General features: G+C 36.7%; 1 protein-coding gene across 1 annotated transcript in view; it reads left to right on the top strand.

The window, feature by feature from the left end:
* Positions 1 to 23,202, top strand: part of VWA8 (von Willebrand factor A domain containing 8) — a 181,202-nt gene that overhangs the window by 107,269 nt on the left and 50,731 nt on the right. The window contains exons 25-29 of the mRNA XM_068929726.1: positions 1,781 to 1,986; positions 6,415 to 6,566; positions 14,652 to 14,760; positions 15,682 to 15,820; positions 16,893 to 17,095. Coding sequence (XP_068785827.1) covers positions 1,781 to 1,986; positions 6,415 to 6,566; positions 14,652 to 14,760; positions 15,682 to 15,820; positions 16,893 to 17,095 — 809 coding nt within the window. The remainder of the gene's footprint in view (positions 1 to 1,780; positions 1,987 to 6,414; positions 6,567 to 14,651; positions 14,761 to 15,681; positions 15,821 to 16,892; positions 17,096 to 23,202) is intronic.

Here is a 23,202-nt window from a genome sequence, read left to right as displayed (position 1 = left end):
CATCGGTGTTACAACAAGAGTTGTTGTTGTTTTATGGGATCTAGACAACCACAGAAGACAGACAAAGACACAAGAAGTCTTTGATAATGAGCATATGTTGTATACAAATGTAAGAAAAACATAAGCTATAAGCAGTTTGGTACCTCACACCAATGATTAATATAGCTGCTCACTGATTTTTCCCGTATCAAACAAGCCACTGGCCAAGTGCTGTCCTTTTCGGTAGAACGTCTGAGCTTGCTGGATCATTCTTTTCTCTCTCTCCCTGAGGAGGGGCTACTGTCTTTTATAGTGCTAGCACTGTGCCACCTGCTTGTTAATCCTGATTAGCTTCTCCATGCACACGGCCAGTGTATGATAGGCCTTCTCAAAATGCATATATCTGACAAGATATTGAAATCATCCTAGTTTTAGGTAACCGTGTCCAAATTTCACATCACAGCTTTTCATATCAACAGCAGTTTCCTTTGAACAAGCTCTTGTTAGTTCCTAAAAATCCTATGTATCAGCAAAAAGATTCCCCACAGCATCATGGGCCAGCAGAAACGGGGATCTAAGAGAAGCTGACGTTGTGCAAGCGTGAGTAATGAGGAAGTCTGTGTACTGGCCTGTGCTAAAGCCTAGGCCTAGGTTAGTGTAAGTATGCCTGTGGCAAGGTTTTGGCAGTATTGCACCTGGAGTAGAAGCTGAATAGCTCTCCAGACTCCACTGATTATATTGTCTACGTTAGCTTATCACCTATGTGCAGGTAACTTGATTTATGTTTCTTTATTTATCTATTAGTTGAATCCCACCCTCAGTGATATTTTGGCTGTTAGGCTTACTCTGCAAAAAATAATAATATACATCATAAAAGTAGGAGCAAACCCGAGTCAATATTGCATAATAGCTTCTTGTTTTTCAGATATAGTTTCCAGTGAATGGGCAATCCATGTCAAAGACCCATTGGCACTGAATTTCACCCAGCTGTGTTGCCCCAGGATGTTTTTACTAGAGCCTGTTTCTTTTCTATGACTTAGTTTCCCTCTCTTCTCATACGAACTCTCTAAACAAAACTGATTATCCCCGTATTGTTGTATTTGCCTCACATGGCAGAAGTTTGATTCAGGTTTTTGTGTTGTTTGTTTTTATTTTTCAAGCATAGGGATCTCTCTGCTTCTAACCCAATCCTTTTTCAGTAGGATACAATCATGCTTCTGCAGTTTTTTATGTTTTTTAAATATTCTTTACAAATAAATTCAATCTTACAGAATTTATGAGTGAGGCAAATATAATGCAAACGTGTATAAAGATTAGCTTGATAAAGTTTCTACCATGCTCCAAGGTAAATAGAGGGAAGTGATAAACCCAGTATTTCCTCCAGACCTTACAGGATTTGCTTTAGGGCATTCCCTAAGTATCAAGATTTTCCTGTGTCTGCTGGTGTTTTGACAGTGTTCACGGACTGGTCCCACTCAACCTGTCATATTTTTTCTTTGAAACTTTTTTTCTTGTCTTCTTATCTTTCCTTCTACATTCATTTGATTTGTGTTTCTTGCAGTTAATTTCTCCCTTAGAAGAGACCTCTGTGTTTTCTGGAACCTGTGCATTCTTGATAACAAGTTCATTTTTCAAAGTGATGGGGTTTTTATTGTTTGTTAGTTTGTTTTTTTCAGCAAACAGATACTCATCATCCTATTGACCGTTCACTTTTCCATTTAAGTTGCTATATGAAATTTAAGGAGGCTGATGTAATGCTCTCTCTTTATAAATTACTTAACTGTATTCATTTTTCTTTTAGGGGACATTTTTAGTTGCCATGCTGTTGATAATCCCAAACCACAGTCTGAATTGGCTATGCTTAGGCAATATGGTCCTGATGTTCCAGAGCCAATTCTTCAAAAGTTGGTAGCTGCTTTTGGAGAACTCAGGAGCTTGGCTGACCAAGGAATTATTAACTATCCCTATTCAACTAGAGAAGTTGTGAATATTGTAAAACATTTACAGGTACTATACATCAAATTCAGATTTCATAAAAATGAAACAAAAATGCATGAACAATAATGGCGTCTCTTTCCTAAAGAGGGATAAAGGAGGAAGTTGGTGGGGTTTTTTGGCACCTCTTTCAAAGTCAAGTATAAATACCCAAATATATCTCCAACATGCATCTTTGATTTCTTCTATCACATTTGTCTTCAAGATCTTAGTGTCTTTGAAAGGATTCAACATTTTGTTTACTGCAGCTTGTTTTTCAATCTGAATAATAAAAAAGCTGGGAGTAGCCAAATGTAAACAACGAATATAAACATAATGGTTATTCTAAAGTAAGAGGCTTTTAGGTCTTCAGGTAGAGAAGAAAGAGGAAGGAGGGAAATGAGTCAATGAAATTGCTGGTCCTTAGGAAGGAAGGAGGGAAGTTAGTCATATTGTTAAACAGTTTCCCTTACAGCAGTTCCACAGCCCCGCTTTCTTTGTACTATTGTTTTGATTTCTTTCACATAATTTTAGTATTTTTTTGCTTCTTCAAAAAAGGGTTGGAAATTTGGGAGAAATAATTGCTGTTGATTACTGTTACCTGAAAGAGCATTTGAGCGTTGGGGCTAGTCAGTTTAGAGAATATTCTGATTACTGTGATATTAACATGCAATTAAACTATGCTAATCTCTGCACTCTGATTAATTGTTGTCTTCAACATATAGAATTATGTCTACAGGGTAGTCACAAGGGCGTTTTCTCATAGTGATTATGCTTATAGGGAATTCCTAGCACTTAGGTTATAGCTGTGGTTTAGGTACTGCATTCAAAGTTAGGCTGTCTCTATGCTGAGCTTTTCCTAAGGAAAAGGGTTTTTTGATGAAGTTTGGGTTGCCAAGCTAGTTTGAGGACCTATAACAGCAGGCATGAAGAAAATTGTCTGCTGTAGCTGCCTAACTTGGATGTTGCCGCTGTTTTCCCCCCGTTGATTTAATTTGGGTCTTGTAGCTCTAGGTAGCAGGTAACCTCCGTATAGCTTTGTAGTGTTACTCTCCTGCAATTGTCAGATTGTGTCAAATATTAGAGGTATTGGTACTAATAGTGGCTTTGGGTAAGCAGGCACTCTGCTCTCTCTCTATTGGCTTACCATATGTTTGCGCTTAACTTCTGGTGTTGTATGCTATGACTTGTTTCTGTGCAATCTAATTTACAAGTTTTCACTAAACCTTTTCTACGTCATTTTACAGAGTCCAGATTCACCCAGTATCCCTGGCAAATGTTAATCAGACAAGCCACGTTATTCCAAATTAAATGGAAATAGCTTTTCTACTGACTCTATTGAGCTTGGGAAATGAGATTTTTCTGAAATGTCTTCTTTCTTGTTTGTATCTGAGATTGCTTTTAGAATAGCATTTTTCAAACAATAAATGTCTAAGGTACCTTCTGGACCTGGAGTCTGCTAATCGTGAGGCTTTTACGCCTCTTCAGTAAAGTTTTGTGCAAAGATAAGAAGTGATTAATGTATATAATTTTTTGTGTTCAGCCTAATCTTGAAAGGAAAGTAGGCTTATCCAATCACAGCCCGTATCTCTTTCTCTCCTTGCTGCCTCACCCCCATCAGTAAACTTTTACCCTTTTGGCCAACTGCAGTGAATCTCTGTCACCAGTTTTCAGAAATAATAAGGTTTCTGCTGATTTAATCAAAATCAGCGGCTGTATATCAGAGAGGAACAAACTGACATTAGTTTCCCTGTGAAAGGAAAGGCAGAGGGAGAGGTCAGCTGTTTTGGTTGGCAGGAGGTGATGCCCACCAAGCACAAAGCACTGGTTAATCGATTAATATGCATGCAGCTTAGGTTGAGCCATAGGATGTATTGCTTATTTCCCAGCTGACAGGGCAAATGAGGAGCCGCATAAGGAGCTGGCAAAAGTCAGTGGGAGGGCCTCAAGGGATGGAGGAGGAAGGCAAGGGTAGGGAGGAATTAGCAGATGGGGAGAGATCTGTTGGTCTCGTGGCAGCAGGATAGGCCTTTAGGATGATGCTGGCAATACGGGAAATGTGTAGGGATCTGAAGTCACAAAGATACATCGGAAGGTGAGCGGTAGTGAGAACACAAGGTAGAAATCAAAAAAAAATCCAGACCTATGAGATCCTTTGTTATTAGATAAATTGTCACTTTGTTTTCAGGCGTGGTAGTAGGAGTGCACTAGACCTCCGTGTATATAAAATAACTCAAGATTCCTTATTTGTACTTGCAAACTCTTTTTTTACTGGTACCTTGTATGTAGACTATAGCAATACTCATGGAAACGTCGATCTGTAAAAATAGTGACTTTTCACCAAGCCAAATTCTGTAATAATTTTTTATCAAATAAAGCATAAAATATAATATAATAATATAAAATTATTAAAAACAAAAACCATGTTACTCGTTCTTTTAAGAAATAGCTAAGAATCTAAAATGTAAAAGTACTCAATGGTGCACACAAAGGTGTTGCTTGGAAGGGAAGGGAATCAATGAATGAGAACCAGACAGACTGATGAGAGATCAATATTTTCTCCAGTAATCGGGTTATAAAAATCAATAGAAACCAAATGATTTTTTTTAAATGTTCAACTCAAATGTTCAAACATTTTCTTTTTTTGCTTCAAGCGAACTGTCATTGCCTTTCTTCAGCAAGCGGTTATCCAGGCAGTTATTAAAATGGTTTAATTTGTACTGATTGAAACAGGAGAGTTGGAGTTTTTCAATAAGTGAAGTGAAGGGCCTTTTGGCAAATGCTTGTGTTCAGAACAGTTTTTTGACAGCAGTGATCAGCTGTACCTGAGAAAATAAATTTTATAAGATGTCCTACTGGTAGAGGAGGCACAGAACTGTCGGTGCCGTTCATTGAGAAGTGTTTTGGTGTCTAATTGATTCAGAAAAACATGGAAATACTTGGAAACTACTAGTGAAAACAAGAAAACCTTTGAGGCACTTCACCAAGGTTTATGCGGTTTCTAATACAGGGCAGGTAAAACAATAGATGCTGCCTGAATGAGATAGATTGGTGCCAGTTTGTTTGCTGCACTTTATCATAATATATATTCTAAAATAATTACTCATGTGCTAGTAATTATATGATGATTTTCTTGGTCAAAAATCTGAGTGTTCTAAATTCAGGCTATTATGCCCCGTGGTTTTGGTTGTACAGAGTATGCACAGTCCCAGGCACGTTTGGTTCTTATTCTTATCGAAAAGAGAACACACTGAAAACAGAGACTGTAAGATAGGAGTATGTACTCTAAGTAGTGGAGTGTTAAGCAGCTTTATATGTTTTTAAACTTCAGTGTGTCTGATGTACATTTTGATAAGTCTGTGGTTTGTTTTTTGTGCCTTATGATGCCTGCTTTGACTCCGAGATGAAATTTACATTATCGAATTTAGTACTTTCTCTACTAAATATTGTAAAAAACTTTTTGCATTGAGCCACATCTGAAATATTTATACAGTCTTTAGTTAGAACATCTGTTGGGAGGAACCTGTGTTTCATTCAGTAAGGAGCAGACATTTTAAGCAGGCTGGCACAGGCTATAGGACAACTTTATTTAAAAAAAAAAAAAAAAATTCATTCAGTTTATTCCACTACATCAATTCCATGACTGTTCTGTCAAGGCTTCTAAGTCTCCTAGGAAATAAAAAGGCAGGAAAATTTGTTTTCTTCTTGCATTACAAGCAATAATTAATAGGTGTAGGAAGAGGAAATAGGCTAGTTCTGAACTCTGAAAGGGCATGGCTGGCCACAAATCATCAATCCAATTCACTGACAAAAGTTAGCACTTGCTTTGTTGGAAATACTAATAAAAGTTTGAAAAACCTTTTTTCCTTATGTCGGCACATTTCAGGTAGCATTTTTCGCTATTTAAAAAAATGTTTGTGCATCTTAAGTGAATTTCCATTTCTACTAAAATCAGGCATGAATGACTGAAAGTCACTTTTTGGTAAATAAGCAATATATCTTCTGCTTTTCTATATTCAACATTAAAAATCAGAGTTGTTAAATGAATAGTGTACTTGAGTAGACGAATACATGTAGTTGTGTCATAACTTCCTGATTAGCAGAAAGCAGTTCTAAATTTAAAATACAGACTATATGTAATTACATTATGTTCCAGTGGTTAACTCATCCTTTTTTAGGTGTATAATAAAAATGATTATTAAAGACAAGAGTAACATTGATTATTTAAATCATTTTCTCCTGCTTGTTTAATTAATTCAGGTTTAGTGTCAGTATCTTCTTTCTGACTTGAATCAGTGTTTCTTCTTTAGTCAGGAAACTTAAAAAACATTGATTGTTTGCGCCTGTCAAGGCTGAGCAAAGTTACTGTTAAAACTATTCAGGTTCAAAGTATTTTATAATGTGCTGTAACTTAATAGAGATATTCAATAAAAGAATTTGGGGGACTTTTTTTCTTCACAGAAATTTCCAACTGAAGGATTGGCGAATGTTGTTCGAAACGTGTTTGACTTTGACTCCTACAACAAAGAAATGCGTGAAATTTTAATCAGCACTTTGCACAAACATGGGATACCTATTGGAGCAAAACCGACCAATGTACAGCTGGCCAAGGAGTAAGAGTAACATAAGATATATATTAAGAAGACAGGTCTCTCATGATCACTTTTTTGATAATCTGTTACCTTGCTGCTAACTGATGTAAAAAAACCTGGAATACTTGAAGCCAATTCTCCTTTTGTTCAAGTTTTGCATACTACAAATAAGTTATAACGATTTAAAATATATTATGATAGAGTATTTACTTATTACTAATATTAATCTTTAGTTAATGTGCGTGTACATATTGATAGTTTGTATGGTAAACAGATATACATAAATAAAGGGAAATACTTGTTTCTTCTCCTGTGTTTTTTAATTGAATTGCAACCTAGTTCTGTCTTGTTATTTACCACCTACAGCAGTAGCAAAAGAAATAAGTAGTCTTCAGTGGGACTGGGATTTTGACTTTAATACTCACAGAAGGCTCTACAAAAATGCTTCTACAGATTATGGCAACGTACTTAAGCATTTAAGCTCTAAGAACCGTTTTTGTATGTGTCTGTATATCATTATTCTTTATATTGGCAGTTGACATGGTTGACACTGTACTTTTTCAGGGTTTGGAATGACAATAGCTAATTTTTTTAGAATAAACTAAATTGTAAAATGAAAACATTTAATTGATTCTTGTACACTTCATAGATAAAAGGCTTAAGTAAATCATATCGAAAAGCAGTTAGAAATCTTACTCTGGCTTGAACTCTGATACATAATTTATTTATGGAGAAACAAATATTTCCCTTTAATGAAGAAAGCTTTCTTAGGAACTGGAAGAGATTTATGGGAAATTCAGTTTTCTGTAGGATGTAGTGCTTCTATATTTGCTACGCAGGGACTGATTCCCATGACATGATGTCTTGATTTTAGGTGTCAGAGTGCAGGTTTCTCTTGCTGGAGCACCACTGTTATCATAGCCAGCATCCTACATATACCTATTAAAATAAGATTGGCAGCCATTTTGATGACTGAAGCATTACATGCCTAGGGAGCCAGTGCTTGAGCAACTACAGTGTATATCGATTTGACAGTGCACACTTGGAATTGTTAATATAGTTTCTTTGCTAAAAGTCACTTGAAAATTTCTATATCAAAGAATTACAATTTTTGTTGGTTTTGAGAAATTTTTTATATAAATTATATAAAATTATATAAATTTTATATTATATAGATTATAATATAAAAATTATATAAATTATATAAATTTATATAAATTTTTAATATAATTTTTAAAAATATTAGCTGTAGGTTGCATGGATGGTTTGGAGAGGATCATTTAGCAATATGAATATCATAGGCTTAGAAAACATAAGAGGAAAAACTGATGGAATTGAGGACTGTTCATTCTAGAAGAGAAGACAGAAGAAGGATTAAAGGATCTGATCATTATGAGTCAGGAATGGATCACCTGATCATTTTGGATCCATTGTTTTTTTAGGACAGGTTACACGCAGAAGATTGCAAGATTCTCCTCAAAAACTTCATTTGGTTGACAGCCACACTCTGTACACTAAAAGCCAAGAGGAGGAGAAACTGCAGGAGCAGTTTATAAGCAGTTGATAAGAGCTGATAAGAGTTGGTAAGATCAGGATGGGACTGGGTTGACCACCTGGCTCTCTGGTGGTGCAGTGATCTTGGTCTCAGTATCTCACTTGCATCTCCCCACGGCTAGGTTTTCAGATTATCCCACTGCTCCGTGCCAAGACAGCCTTGCTGCTGATGGTGAAATTTAACCCTCTGGGGCTTGCAAGCCTCCAGCTGATCACCCTGAATTATGGAGACATCTTTCAGGAATGGTATAGGTATAGTTGATTCTGCCTTGGAATTAAAGAAAGCCTGGATAACCTCAGTTCCAGCCTGTATTGCAGGATCCCATGATGTACTCACTGAGGCAATCAGATACTGTATTTGGACCACTGCAGAAAAGAGACTTCCTTGATCTACTAGGTGTTTAGATCTAGAGTATGAGTACAGACCTTCTCTACGCTGTTGTGCAGGAACTGAAGAGTAGAATAACGGTGCTAATCTAGTCCAGTCCACTTCCTTCAGAAAAAAAAACTTGAGTTATATCTAAACCTATCTTACCTGATGTTTGTCTTGATCCAAGCTTGAAAACTTTCAGTGATGGAGTTCTGAAATTTCCCTAAGCAAGCCGGTCTTGTTCTTAAATATCCTTGTCCATAGAAAGTCATCTCTGGACTATATACATCCAGTTTTCCCTCTGGTTTTTAAGGCCTCTGGTTGTTTTTGCTTTCGCACACTCGCTCTCTCTCACACGCGCGCCCTCTCTTTCTCTCTTTCTCTCTCTCTCTCTCGCTCTCTTTTTTTTTTTTCCCCACTTGATCTGTGTCTGTCTTTAAGCATTGTGCCTAAAGTTGGAAGGGATGGTTCCTGCAAGAGCTGAGTAGTAGACATATTTCATGCAGCAGTCCCCTTTTATGTATCCCTATATGCTTACCTTTCTTGCGACATGTAAATAATGTCTAGTTTTCCAAACATTAACCTCCAGATCCCATTCAGCAGAACCACTGAATAGCAGTCATTCCTTTTCTACTGTTTCTGCAATCAACTTTCTTCCTAGGTATACTGCTTTGCGCTTTTCTTACTGTACTGTATTGTATTATACTTTTTCAGAATATCTCTCCAACTTGTCAAGATCACTTCCAGTTTTACGCCTACCTTCCTGCCTGTTTACAGTATGTTACAATTTGGTGATCTGTAGATTTACTGTGCATACTTTTTGCAGTGTCCTGTTGACAACAAAGTACTCCACAGAGCTTCACTTTTGTGCCCTACTCTTAATTTGCAAGACTTCAAAAACTTACTGACTGTCATGATAAATTGCACAAAGTTTTGATTAAATAAAGCAAAAATTAGGATGAAACTCCAAACTTATTCAGCCTTAGGATTTAAATCCATAACTGCAACAAAATCATTGCTATTCATAAGAATGCAAATCCTGTAAAACTAAGTGAGAAGATTTGTGATGCAGACGCTGGCACATTTCCAGGAGAGTCTAAGACATGAAAATCATTATACTGATATGCTGACTCCTTTATACAGGTATTCTCTGGTATATATTAACATTTCTATTGGATCCAAGAATTTATGAATCTTTATTTTATTTTAATACATTTTGGAGAAGCCTCTCTATCTGTCACCTATTACTTAATCAACAAACCTGTAAAAATCAGAATTATATAAATCCCTGATGAAACATAACTGCTGTCAGTATAGGAACAAAACCATATGAGTTACAAGAACAACACACCACAATACAGTGTCTAAAGGGGATGAATTTTGAGGATTGTATCCGACTGAAGTTACAGGGGTTATTTAACAGACAGTAACAGTAACCCATATGGGAATTTTAGTTAAGGCTCTGGAACTAACATACCTACTCTTTAGAAGGAAAGATCAGGTGGTCACCAATTGCCAAAAGTTCTTGCAGTAGTTATTGTTTCAAGTGAGATCTTCATCTGTAGAAACTAATCTATTTATTTCCAAAATTAGTGTCTTATATTGGACTTTTTCTCTGTGGCTTCACACTCTTAAGAGATTTTGAAGTAATTTCTAAGCTGAAATTATTGATATCTCAGGAAAATCTTACATCTATTCAGAGATGTGGAAGCAAAATGTTAACCTCCACGTATCTTTTCTTTCAGAGACTAGCTGAGTATTGTAAGTTCCAATTCTTCTGTAGCATGTTTGTTCTGTGAAAGTTTCTCCTGTTCTAATATTAAATGGATAGGATTCTACTTAATTCCTAAGACCTATTATGATAGTGAAACAGACTGTAGAGTTGAACTGGTTTATATTAGTTGTCACTACGGAATGTCTTTTCTTCTGTTTTTCAAGTAACGCTTGACTTTTTCCCCATCTAATCACTCTAACCTTTTTGCTTCCCTGAGGTTTTGTTTCAAGATAAGATGACCATTCTTCAGACTACTGATATGTTCCATATTGGCAACTTATAACAGAATGATTTTGTCCGTATCTCTTAGTATCACCTTTTCAAAAATTTGTTATTTTTACTACCCTGGAGAGTAAAGCAGATGGCTTGTCCACTATGCTTTGCCAAAACCTATTAGTAAAATGGATAACTCATTTTAGCAATTCATTATCTTTGAATACAATGAAACTGTGTCTTCCCATTAACATCTATTATGTCTCATTTGCCTGTATTCATTTTAATATGCCAATTTGTTGCACAGTTCAGACCGTTTGAAATTCGTAGGTAAAATGGCATACAGCTCTAATTCTGGCATTCATCCTTAGTGAAATTTCCATTCCATTTTTTTATTCTGTCACTACCTATTTCCAAGTGCTTGCTATAAGCTGAATATTCATTTTATGTATACTGAATGCAATCCTATGTAAATTTTAATGACTTTGCTATTCTCTTGAGAATTTCTCTTTTATGTACTCTGTTGTCCAATGTTGGACCTGACTCATATTATATATGACTCTTGTCCATCCTGTGCAGTGGGGCAGGGAGAGGGGGTTTTCTGCACTTGCCTGTCCACGAACTGTCAAAGACAAAAATAAGTCTTTTCTGTGTGCTGCTTATGTTTAAACAAAAGATTTTTGGATAAAATACAGAGATCCGGTTGGTAAAGAAGGTTGCTGGATTCAGATTATATTTATTTTATTCAAGTTGAAAAATCAGATGGAAGAAGTCTCTTTAGCTAAATAGAACATAGACTGTTATTTAAGCCCTTGAATAATACATGCATTTCCAACATGGAGCTGGTTTATGAGATCTTATATTAAATACTTTTGTTGCCTGTCATAATTCATATCTGAAGCTATACTGGTTATGACAGCCAGCTTCAGAGACTGTTATTCATAGAGACTTTATTCTTACAAGATTCTTAGCCTTATTCCAGTATCTTCTCAAGAAGTTAAATGCATAAATTTGTAAAGCAAGTTCTGTTGACTTTTTACATAGTTTTTAAAAATTAGCTTAAAACTACTTTATTTAATAAAATAAAGGCACAAGTCAAAAGACATTGGGTATTGTAGATATCAATTTACAAAGTTTTCCCGCAGCAGAAGCCTCTAGAGGATTACCTTTTGATGAATTGTCTCCCCTTAGACTGCTGCATAGGAAGAAAATGTGACTAAAAAATAATTTTATGTAGAATTGCTGTGTCAAGTGTAGTTCTTGTGCACATCACCTTTTCTAAACAAAAATTCTACTTATATAACCAATTTACGGACAGCAGTGAATTCTTGTAGAAAACCAGGATGTAAAACAAAGAGTAAACTAACCTAAAAATATGTTTTAAAATTTTTCTTTGGCCTACAGCCTTTGACAGATCCCTAATGAAAAATGTTAAGGAATATGGTTGTCTTCAGTGTGGTCATGTTTTTCCTGTCTTTCTTCGCCCTCGCTCACTCCTGATAATCGTTCAAGATTGATTGTAAGACCTTTAGTGACACCAGCTTTTTTAGTACCCTTAGTCTTTCCTGGGCCAGGTCTGTATGAGAGAGCACTAGGAAAGCAGTGATATAGAGTTAAAAGAAACCTGAAAGTTTAAGATCCCTATGACTCTAGACAAAGGAACCTTGTTTTCTGAATTCTGTGGTTTTTTTCCTAAATTCTGCTCTACCTTTCCCTTCCCCCTTTGCTGTTCATGATGGCCTAGTCTGCTGCTTCAGAGAAATTAAATCGTTCAGAAACAGGGAAGAGAGTAAAACCTCAAGAATCTAGGAGAAAGGAGAAATTACTTTTCTTAAGGCGAGAGAGGAACTGTTAGAAAAGCAAATTTCCAGAAAGCTGAAGCAGAGTGGAAATGTTTTGTTTCTTTGGGAATGCAATCTGTAATTCTGTTGCTATATAAAGCAGGATATTTGGTTAAAGTTGGTTAAGGCTGGTTGTTCGCATATGTTTTATTTTAAAATTTAATAAGTGTTCATGATTATTAGTGAACCCATTGATTTCTAGGATGTTGCCTATGGGAGTAACGGTTAAGGAATTAAAAAGTAAGTCCAAATCCTTGTGGAAGATGATGCTCCACTGAGCTAGCAGGAAACAATTATTGCTGATTATAAGCATATCAGAGGTTATATTACTCATAGCAATCAGCAAAAAATGTCTTCTGTTTCTTTTTGAACACAAGATGGTTTTGTCTCAAGACATAACCAAAATTTTGTCAACAAATCATTTTGAAAGCCAAATGGGAGCCTAATGTAAAATTCACATTCATGGATAATCTGACATATCTGATGACTGTTTGCCCTTTTTCTATCTGCGTGAATGCAGAAATGTGTACTTCCTGAACATTTTTTCCTAATGATCTTCAATGTTGTAACCTAAACTACGAAGTACTTGAATTTCTTTTGACTCTGGCTTAATTTCTGTTCTTAATTTGGGAGGAATCTGGCTAGACTAGCTAGTTGTAAAGAATGAAAAAATGCAAACTGAAGTGAGGAAGAATGCAAAAGAAATCATTCTCCAAACATTGGTGTCTACTGATACTCCGAAATAGGCCGCAAAAAGGCAGTGAAGACTCCACTGATTCTTTTGACTGAGAAAGAGGAAAAAATTCACTGTCTTCATTGCTTGCCCAAAAGTTTTGATTGCTGACAGCTGGATAGTCACCTATGAGCATCAGTGATCTACAGCATCTATCTATTTGCTGTTTCAAAATAGCAAAAACTGTCTTTGGCTGTCTGACTCCCTTGGCAGATGGTCCAAATGCAGAATGGGAATGGAGTGATTATCTCCCTATGAGTACCGGCTTCTCTAGGTTGGTTGAGATATGGTGTCAATATGGAAGTTGTAGTGTATTTTTCTTGCATGAGTTGGAAAGATTGGAGGATATTAGTGTTTGTTCCCTGACTTCCTTTAAGCTCTCAATAAAACAATTTGAAAATCCCCAAAGTTCATATATGTTTCAACTGAGGTTTTTGGTTTGGGATCCTTTCTTATTCTGGAAAGCCTATCAAGAAGAAATGAAACAAACCTCTTATATCCAGAGGTGCCAGGTTGGTTGGTGGAGAGAGGTAAATAATTATAACCGTAGGAAAAAGCATCGTCAAACAGTGCAGAAGAGACCAAGCACAGACTTTTAGCAAACGTTCTAAGAGAACTTCCTTAAAATAGAATTTGGAGGTATTTATAGAAACTGAGAGAGAGAACGTCTTCAGTTCTCTTGCCAAGTTCTGTAGCCGTACAGTACTATGCAACTGCTTGTAACACACAGTGCAGTTTTCATAGATCTGTTTAGGAGCAACTGATCCCAAATACGAGAAACCATAAAGGTATGAGTTCATTAGCCGGTATGTACTTATGCTGATTAGCAATGTTGAATTTGTTTTCTTTGTTGCAAATCACAGCAGAAGAAGAAATAAAAAATGTCATCCTGTTTTGCTACCAAGATACTTTGTCATACGCCATCATTTTCTTTTGCTGTATAACTAACTGAGTTTTCCTGTGGCCCGTATATGTCTTCCCTAAATAAAAGACATAGAAATGAAGAAATTGCATCAAGAAAGTCAATTAAGGCTTTTGAAGCTGTCACTGTCCTTTCTGCAGGCTCTGATGGCAGAAGGCAATGGCATACGCTCACATCTGTATTCCACAGCCTTTGCTCACATGAGCAGTTGCAAAATGTAGGGAAGGAATTCGTTCCATTTATTGCACGGTGAACTTGCCGTGTGTTTACTGTGCTTTTTTTTGCAGTTTTCTTAGGGGAATGTGCCACTTAGGGAGCTTCTTTGAATTGGTGCTGTCACGTCCTGCCTGAACTGCATAAAGCAAAGCAAGAGACATATTTTGATATGTTTTGGATATATTATATTATGTACCTCAAATAATTCAGCCTGCAAAAGTTTTTCTTCTGAGGCCATATTTTGTGACAGGCTACTTCTTTTATTATGCTGTTTGGGATGTGACTGTATTAGTATTCCAGAAGGCTAAAATTTTGGGAATTTAAAATGTAAAAGGAATGAAATGTTTTAGTGAGGAAGCACTTTCTACAAGAGAATATTCAGAAATGGCTTTTTGGAGAAATGTTGTTGCTTAAACAATTTATTTCATATTAGTTGCTAGTTAAAGAATATGAAAATTCGTTTGTTCCTATGCTGTTTGGCAGACTGCCGTTACCAGAACATAAATTTATGGGCTACTGGAGAATTGATGACCCGGGAAGTGCACGACAGAAACTGCTGTGTCCAACAGAAACTCAAAGAATAGATGTAAAGGTTTGTATTCTTTTTTTAAAATGCCTAAGTTTTCATATATAGGGCTCTGAAAAGCCTAAAATGTGATTCATTTCCTCAGGAAAAAGAGGATATACAAAGCTTCGTCTTTGTTACTTGTTTTTGTTTTTCTATACTGTCTAGAAAAATAAAGTTTATTTTGTACTTAGCCCTCAGAATTTGGGATGTGCTTTAAAATTAGTAGATTTGGTCAGAAGTTCTTGAGAGGAGCTTTTTGTGAGGATTTTTACAGTGCCATTTTTGAAGGAACTCCAAAGCTGTTTTGGATGCTTGGAGGTGGCCAATTTCAGCCCCCAGATCTCAATTTTTGAGTAAGATCTGAGACAGGAAAGAAAGCTGTATTCTGTGCTTATTTCACATGCTGTTGAATTTTTATGAGACTTGGGCACTGCCAAGTTTGAATCGAAACCTTTGGTCTGATTTGACTGTAGCCAAAGCTTTTCAGGCCTTTTCAGCTTTGAGTTCTTGGCTTAACTTTAGTAATTATTAATTCAATGAATAAGGAAAAACTCAACTGTAAATGTGATGTGAGACTGAGGTTTAAACTTTATATAACAAGAAATTGTCATTGAGCTTCTCTGTGAGAAAAAATGTTCTGATTTTTCCTTGTATGGACTGTGGTTGATCAGTGCGTGTTACCTCGATCATGTCACTGAGCAGTGATGATTTCAAACCAATCAAATAATAAGGAGGAAAGGCATGCTTTGTATACTGCAAAGAAAATGGCATTATGGACATTCAAAGAGCTTACAGAAAAGTATTTCCTTTTCCCTTTCATTTACGTAATATTTGCTCCGTTCCTGTTGTTAATAGCGTTAACAGTCTTGAAGAGAATGTCTAGGTTTTCATAACGAATGGCGAGTGAAATATTTTAGCAAGCCCTCATGTTACTGTTTGTTTTAGGGACCTGCGTACCTAAATATTCAAGCATTTCCAGTGGAGCGACATGAAGCCAGGTCCCTCAGTTTCACAGAAGAGCTTGCTTTTTGGACACTACCTATGAATGAAGTTAACTTAGTTTGTGATGTTGCTGTAACAAAAGGTGCAGTAAGAAAAGCTAATAACTTTTGTAATGATCCTCAATATTATAATAAATGAAATATCCTGGAGAGGGGAAAGAACTGGGCTGTTGATATCCTAGGTGCTTGCTGATAGCCAATGTCAGAATACACAAGGGCAATATAAGTGCAATAAAAACACTTTAGTGTATTTACAATAGTGTGTGTTTCTGGGAATCTTTGCAGTGGAGTATAGGAGAAATAGTGTTTCTCTTTTTCCACTTTCCTTTTTTAAAACAGTAGATGAAATACAAAAATAATCAGCCATTGAAATGGGAACCTAATTTCATTGAGACATTCTGGTTTTCATAAGGATATGTATCCTTCTCAAACTAAATCAGAGCTTATACTGATTAAAATTCTTTCTGACGGAATCGACCTGACTTAATTATCTATATTGCTCATGTCCCAAAGTGCATTGCATCATTGGGACTATTCATGACCTTTTTTATAGTTCATAATTAACATGTTTAAAATATGTTGTGCATTACCAACAGATTGCTAATTGCTAGAATATTACCTTTTTCTACTTGTAGCCTTAATTTCAAATGTATTGACAAACTTTTATGAAAGTGAAACAGAAATTATATAACTTTGATTTAATTTTGACAGTTTTCTGAAATGAGTCACGAACTGCTATATGTAAAGGTTTCCATATGAAGTTTCCATTCACCCCGTGTATAATTATTAAGTATAGTAATTGGAGGCAGGGGGCTTGTGGTAGGGCAAAAAGGGAGGAGGATGCAGATTATAAACAAACTAGAACATCTGGACAGATGTATCTTGGACTGCTTGTTTGGAGAGTTAATAGCACTCTGGCCAGATTCTGCCTGCTAACATTTACTTAGTGTGAAGAGACGTTTTCTCTCTCTTTATCTCCCTGTGTCAACAGTGTCTATTTTGCAGTAGGCTTTGCTGTATCATCTAAAACCATGTATCTGCCCAGTTGTGATATATATTTTTGATATATATTATGCTTGGATACATATTTTTTCAAAAGAGCAATGTGCAATGGCAATAACTTTTCATTAATTTTATCTCATTTTCTTTTTTCAGAAGATGAAGCTGAGAATGTTCTTTACGTTGCTGCGTGCAATCCTGTTTCCTTGTACTTTATGAATGTTTCTAGTAAGAGCGGATACTTGGTGGATTTTTATGACCTCTTCCCCAGAACAGTTGGAAATGTCTGGCAGCCTTTTGTGACTGTGGCACCGCTGGGAAATCCACTGAAAGGTCAAGTGATTCTACATGAAGAGCAGGTAAAAAAAAAAAAAAAAAAAAAAAAAGCTCAATGATTAGTATGTGTAGTGATGAGGAAAGCAGTTTCATAAAGGTAGGGTCTTTGAGGTGTCTTAACCTCTGTAGACTGAAATTGCTTGGATAAGTCTACCCCTTACTGAATTTGCTTCTTCTCATTATATCTTGAACTTTCAGAGTTACTTCAGCTCTATTTCTTCTGTGGATTTTTTTTTTTTCTTTTGCAGTTCTTAGCTGATTTACAACATCCTTTTATGTACTTTTGCATTACTGAAGCTGAATTCTGCCCGCTTATCTGATTCCTTTTGCTGGTAAAGGTGGATAGGCCTTTATTAGAGAAAAGGAGATAGTGAGTTGAGTTGAGGAGTCTCAAACAAGAAGTGCATGTTTGAAAGTACAAAATAAGCTGTTTTATGCTGTGAAACTAAGTTCTGCTCCAAGCTTGTCCCTTTTTTACTTTTTGAGCAGTATATGAGAGAGTTATATTTTCTGAGTCACAAAGTGAAATGTTGCTTGTATTTGTATCCTGTCACTATTTTTGGTTTGTTTTGTGAATCCTGATATTTCTCATTCTATAACGTCTCAAGTATTGAACTAGAAAGAAGGCTATGTAAGCCCTGACAGTTAGTGTGTCAGCATACAAATTTAGAATCAATGACTTCTTTGGTGTTGGTTTGGTTGGGAACTTTTTTTCAGAGTGAAGCAATGCATACTTTCCACTTGGAATTACTATTAATGACTGATTGGAATGTTTCCAATTTAAAATTTCTTTGCCCAGGAGTGGAAAGAGACATCAATTGATAAAGTGCTGATGACATTGTTATTGTTGATTTATTATTATTATTAAGAGGTTACTATGTTGCTTATGAGTCATGGTGGTTTGTTATGAGCATTTAATCCGGTCCTTATTTTTGGTTGCCATTCTTCTTTTTCCTTTTGTTGTTCTGAATTTCTTCCACCATTCTTCAGTAGGAGAGAAAAGGTGCCGATTTAGAAGAAACTTTCCTACGCTGAGCTGGAGTGTAAGAAGTCATTCTAGTTTAGAGGCATTCCATAATGAGTGTCTCTGCTATACTTTTGCTCCAGGAATGTTTGTCGTGTGTTGACACCACTTTCTGGTCTCAAGCGCTACAGTTAATAGCTTATAGGATACATGATTCTTCTGGCTTTGGTGGAATTCTTTATGCCTTCGTAAGTTTTGCCTCGGACACTCTTAAAATGTCAGTGCAGTTGTCTTGAACACCTACAGAGGTACCATTTGACCCATTTTGACATGCCCGTAACAAATTTATTTGGTTCTAAACAATCCTTGGCCTTTTCTGGCAAAGTCAATACAGGAAACTGCAGAACAAATGGCAGTCTATCTTGCATCTAATAATATTTATAATGTTTCACACTTTTTAATATAAAGCCCAGCAATACTCCTTGCTTTCCAAGCTTCTAAAATTCCTACCATGAAAATAATTTTCCTGCTAGTTTTATTCTTAATCAAATCATAGTTGCTTTCAGTTTCAGTTTCAGCAATGTGGATCAGACGGTCTTGTGTGAAGCTTTACGGTTAACAACTTAAAGCTCACAACTCAGTGCTTGGTTTTGCCTGTCCTCATGGAATGTATATTTCAATGAAATTGTGAATTAAAATCTGAAACAAAGACTGTTCTGCAGAAAGAATGTGGTAGCTCAGGACCCCTTTCCAGTCTACTTCAGCTCAGCTGTTAACATTCTTTTTTTTTCCCTTGGCCTGAAGTTTAAGTACTGGCAACTTCAATCCTGCTTTTTTAGCAAGTACTATAGTTGAACAAATCCTGTCTGAAAATAAGCATCTTTATACTGCTGGAAAACAATATAGTAATTATAATATTTCTGAATGCTTTGTATTATCTTAAGACGTCTTATGTAAAGTTAATATTAAGATTGACCTTACTCATCAAGTAAGAAAATATGTTTCATTAAAATACAAACTTGGTTGTAAAAGTCAGTATATACTTAGGACACTGCTCAAAAGTAATTTTAGACTTTTTATATAACATAAGTAAGCATATTGCACAGAAAGAATGATGAAATATGATTCTTGTATGTATTGGATGTTCATATGCATGGAGTACATTAGTAATATACTTGGGACTGATTTTTAAATGAGAGACCAAAGCATAGGTCAGCTGGACGCTGCTGTGGTAGTCTTCATGGCCATTGCCATCCTTCTTTACGTTAGGGCTGATGTACTGGAATCTCTGCATTTGCAGTTCCTACTGAATCAAAAGAGAAATTCTCAAGGAGTTTAGTAATTTCACTGGGAGCTTAGATTTTATTCCCAACTCTTCCTGCTGTGGAGCCATGAAAAAGTCATATGCTTTCTTTGTGCACCTGTGAAATGAGGTGCATATTGCTATTTATGAAATTAAATCCGTTATTATTTATGCCTTTAGCAGGTAGGAGTAATAGTTTGTCCCATCTAAGGTAGAACAGCTAAGGTGAATTGCCCTATGGAGGTGCCTCTCTCTTTGCGTTGACTGCAAAAGGAACCTGGGCAGCAAGAATAGTCAAGAGGCTTGCCTTCAGGTGTGCTAAGTTAGGTAAGATGACTGCCAGCCTTAACCTCAGTATTTGCAGCATTCACATATTAATTGAAGTAGATCAGTGGTACGTTTCACCTCCAGGCAAGACTCCCAAGGATTAGCTTCTTGTGTTAAAGGATAGATCAAACAGGCCTTCACAAACAAGTGTAATGTAAATGATATATTTTATGCTTTAGAGATTTGTCTCTTTGTACTCGAAAAACACCAAGAAGTACTACTAATATTTGAAATCAGAAGCTGCATTTATTAAAAAAAAAAAAAGCTGTCCACTTAACAGCTGATATTTCATTAAAACCATAATCACTACATGGACACTATCAAAGACTAAAGAGTTTTCCATTTTTTTTTGTTTTAACAACCATTTTTTGAGATGAATGTTTTTTAAAAGTTATAAAAAAGAACAAATTTAAATGGATCATAACCATATCGGAAAGGATGCAGTGATGATATTGTAGCTCTTCAAATAAGTGCCTATCATTTGTTATTTCTCAGATGGTATCCATCTGGATCCAATAGAGCCCTCCAGTAACATCAAATGAAAGACTGCAATTCCTTCCTGTCCTTTTAAATAAAATTTTAGTAAAAGTAATCTTATTGGGGATTTAACTTAATTGTGTACATCAGAGATATACCTGCTTTTAAGCAACCTTTACATCTTCTTGGAAGAAAGAGCAGGTGATTCTCTTCAACACAGTTTCCATTGATCTTCCTAGTGAGCCTAGCCAATTTTGACTCTGCCTTTTCAATCAGGCTGAGGTGATAGACTTTGGAGAGACTCTTCTTAAATCTCAAGTCATTTATATGTAAGATGGAGCCGACAGTGTATAGCCTAGCCCAGGCAGGTCCTGTCAGCATCCTTTAACTCTGCTTTTATCTTTCTCTGTTGGGAAGTGGGATGGGAAGAGAGAGAAGTGCTTCAGTTTCCCTCTAGTCTCCATTACATTCTAATATACGCTTTCAGGAAGAGGATGTGTTTCCTTCAAAGAAAAGCTGACATTATTAAATTCTGTTCTTTTTTGGATCTTTTATAAGGTGAAGACTTTCCTTTCTGTAAGCACAAAGCTCATATTTCTTCTTACTTTGCTCAATTTCCTGAAATCTCTAATACAATCTCAAGTCTCCCAGATAATCTGAAGGACTGCTCACATTAATTAAAATGTCAGTAATATATTTGCATACATTTCTGCACCTGTGAGGGCGTCATGGTTTGAGCCTAAAACCGTAAATCATTGTACAGTCTTCTTCTTTCACTTTAACCTAATGAACAATATGTCTATATCTATACTAATATACACAGCGTAAGGATTGTTACATGCGTGTCACCCAAGAGGCACTGGTCACCGACTAGCACTAGTACTGGTGCTGGTGGGGATAGGAGGCACAGAGAGTGCATGCCATACAGAGGTGCCAAGCTGAGAATCATCCTCGCCTGGAGGAGAGTTTGTATTTGTGAGCTTGTTTGCTTGGGGCATAGGCATCAGGGACAGAAGAGGATGAAACGATGAGTGTAAGCACTCACTCATAAAATACAGTAATACGTAGAATACATAGAATACAAGAGGGTTATTGCTGAATGCTTCGTACTCTCCTCCTCTGAAATCAAAATTTGTTCCTTCCCCCAGCTCTCTATCTGCAAGAGCATAAAAAACTACTCCCCATACCAGCAAAGTGAAATCACAGCCCTGCTTGGTTTAAGGACTTTTAAGAGGAAAATACTTGCTAAAATAAAAACAGCAATAAGGAAAGGGAAACTTTGCAGTAACTAAAAATAAAGGCCCACCACCACTTCATGAGATTGGTTATTGCATCTGTGCAAAGTTTGGAATTCCAGACTCCAGGGTCAGGAAGTCGCCCAAAGGTTACTTTTCTCCCAGTCGAGAGCAAACATAGCGGAATTGCACACCAGCGCCTTTTCCCAGCCCACTTGAAGAGCTGCCAGAGCTGCTTTTGGATGTGTTCGCAAGTGACGCAAAAACCTATTCTTAAACACAGACAGAATATACATCAGTCACTTAGCGCAGAAGGAAACCATTAACATCAAAAGGGGTGGAGCAGAGAGGCCTTTTCTGTTGCCAACTGCTCTCATAAATTTAATGCTAAGTGGAAGAATGTAATTGATTCATGTGTGTTCTTTATCGCACGTGGAAGGCTAACGCATTTCTTTGGTTCAGCAGTGCAGTTGCAGAACTGTATAAATAAAATATGGCAGAAAATCAAAATCCAAAGCAAATGCCCTGCTTTCCCCCTCCCCCCCCACCCCCGAACCACATCTCTGTAATTTTGGTTTGAAATACATAAGCGAACTGCTTTTTTTAGAAGTATTGAATTCCAGCTGAATTTCCCAAATGCTGCAAATAACATAGTAATATTTTAAATGCTTTACCATATTTAGTTTTAAATTACTGTCATTATTTACAAAAAGTTAATTCTCCTAAATAATCCTAGTGAAAGTATGAAGCATACCCAAAAAGAACAAAAACACTGTGACTCAGATTGTTTGTATCTGTTTTATTTGGGAGAATTTGTGGGAATGTATGTTTTATTTCCTTAACGTCTGTTGTGCGTTATTGCAGATGTTATACGCAGACAGCTTACTTTTAGTAAGACCTTGCAGAACCTAATGTCCTTGCAGAACCTAACAGTTCCCTGAATGGCAAACAAAAAATTCATCCCAAGGCTTAATTAACTTGTACTTTTGTACCTTTTAAATTTCATTTGGTGCAGCTAAGGTTGGCCCTGAATGATTGCTCTCTTGAATTCTTAGTTACGCACATTAGGAGCAGCTGTGGTACTTTCTAAAAAGAGATGTTTGAAATGAACCTACGAACAAGCTGGTTCCTCAAGTTGCGTACTTTGTATCTCAGGTGCGTTCATGCGTGCCATACACCCCAGACATGGCTGCGGCACCTTAAACCTAGCTGATGAGCTTGCTAGTCAGCTTTGTGGCATGTGGGTCCCAGAGCTGGAGACAAGCTGTGGCGCTTTGCGGCAGCCAGGGAGAGCCTCAGTGAAATGCTGTGATCTCTTCCTAGTGCGTGACCCTGGGGCTCGGAGCGGGAAGTACTGATAGCAGTGCCCATCGTATGACAGCATGCACGGACCCTCGGCCTTTCAGTAACAAACGGAGAAATCTGCACAACCACAGAATTTAGCGTACCGTATTTTCGCTTGTGATATGCGAATGACCCTCACACACTGCTGCTGGATATCCTGTCTGCTTTGGATCATGATCCTCTAGAGTCATCCCGCTCTCCTCCAACAGCCGTCCTACTGCTGACGCTGTCGGCTGTCTGAGGCTGCAGCTCGTGGAAGGATTTTCACATACCAGGATTTTTAATAAGCTCCTACGTATCTGAAGTATGAACTGTGAGAGAAATTCCTGAGCCATTTCTTCTCTCATCAGTTTTATATATAATATAATATAAGTAATAGGTATTTTAGAGTAATGCTAAGAAAACATATAAAAATGGAAGCTAAATGTTTTAGTAACCTGACAGAACAAAATGGGTACGTCTTTTACCTGTCTTTGGCTG

The sequence above is a fragment of the Struthio camelus genome, chromosome 1 (assembly GCF_040807025.1).
Source record: "Struthio camelus isolate bStrCam1 chromosome 1, bStrCam1.hap1, whole genome shotgun sequence".
Classification (NCBI taxonomy): domain Eukaryota; kingdom Metazoa; phylum Chordata; class Aves; order Struthioniformes; family Struthionidae; genus Struthio; species Struthio camelus.
This window is presented reverse-complemented; position numbering and strand designations above follow the sequence as displayed.